Here is a 1,093-nt window from a genome sequence, read left to right on the forward strand (position 1 = left end):
CGGCGGCTTGCGAAGCGCTCAACAAGAACGAGTCGGTGCTGAGAGCCCGGGCCATCGTGGCCTTCCACACGGGGAACTACAGAGAGCTCTACCATATCCTGGAGAACCACAAGTTCACCAAGGAGTCCCACGGCAAGCTGCAAGCCCTGTGGCTGGAAGCGCACTACCAGGAGGCGGAGAAGCTGCGGGGCCGACCCTTGGGGCCGGTGGACAAATACCGGGTGAGGAAGAAGTTCCCTCTGCCGCGCACCATCTGGGACGGCGAGCAGAAGACGCATTGCTTCAAGGAGCGGACGAGGCATTTGCTGAGGGAGTGGTACCTGCAGGACCCTTACCCCAACCCCAGCAAAAAGAGGGAACTGGCTCAGGCCACGGGACTTACCCCCACGCAGGTGGGCAACTGGTTCAAAAACCGCAGGCAAAGGGACAGGGCGGCGGCCGCCAAGAACAGGTAGGTGCTGCCCGACCCCGCGAGGCTGGTGGCCGCGGGGCCGGGGGGTTCGGCCCGACGAGCAGAGCCTCGGGGCGGTCCTGTAAGGGCAAAGCAGCGAGGGAAAGCGGGAGCAGAGGGAAAACCCGACAGCTTCGTTTCTTTTATTATCATTATCATCATCGCCATCATCAATCCTTTTAAAATATTATATTATATTTTAAAATAATAATAATAATTTTATTTGTATTTTTATCCCGGCTAGGGCAGCCCCATGTGCTCTGCAGCTCGGATTGACCCGCACAGAGCAGGGCCGTGCGATCCGATGGGGCGGGCAGAGCCCTCCGGAACCGTGCGCGGACACCTCGTTCACTGTATCTGTCTGTCCGGAGCAGGGCCCGCGATGCGGTGTTCCGGCCCAATATCCCCGCTGTGCGCTAATTCTTGGAGCCACCCAACAGGGTCACTTTTTGGGTTTTTTTTCTTTCTCTTTTCTCTCTCTCTCTGTGTTTTTGTTTTTGTTTTCATTTTAACCTGGCGCAATCAGGCAGGCGGTGAAGCGAGCGGCTCCTCCCGGCACTCAGTGCTCCGTGAGCCTGGGGGAGAAAGAGGCAAGCTTGTCACCTGCCACGTCGGGGCGGTGGCTTTTATCGGCACCCCCAA

General features: G+C 58.0%; 1 protein-coding gene across 1 annotated transcript; it reads left to right on the plus strand.

Moving 5' to 3' along the window:
• Window positions 1-8: 8 nt before the first annotated feature.
• LOC100545885 (homeobox protein SIX6) lies at window positions 9-600 on the plus strand (the record flags this gene model as incomplete). The annotated part of the gene is made up of 1 exon (XM_010727096.2): window positions 9-600. A coding segment is annotated over one exon (447 nt), but the record flags the coding sequence as incomplete, so codon positions are not given.
• Between the last annotated feature and the right edge of the window lie 493 nt (window positions 601-1,093).

Source organism: Meleagris gallopavo, unplaced genomic scaffold (genome assembly GCF_000146605.3).
Source record: "Meleagris gallopavo isolate NT-WF06-2002-E0010 breed Aviagen turkey brand Nicholas breeding stock unplaced genomic scaffold, Turkey_5.1 ChrUn_random_7180001869896, whole genome shotgun sequence".
NCBI lineage: Eukaryota > Metazoa > Chordata > Aves > Galliformes > Phasianidae > Meleagris > Meleagris gallopavo.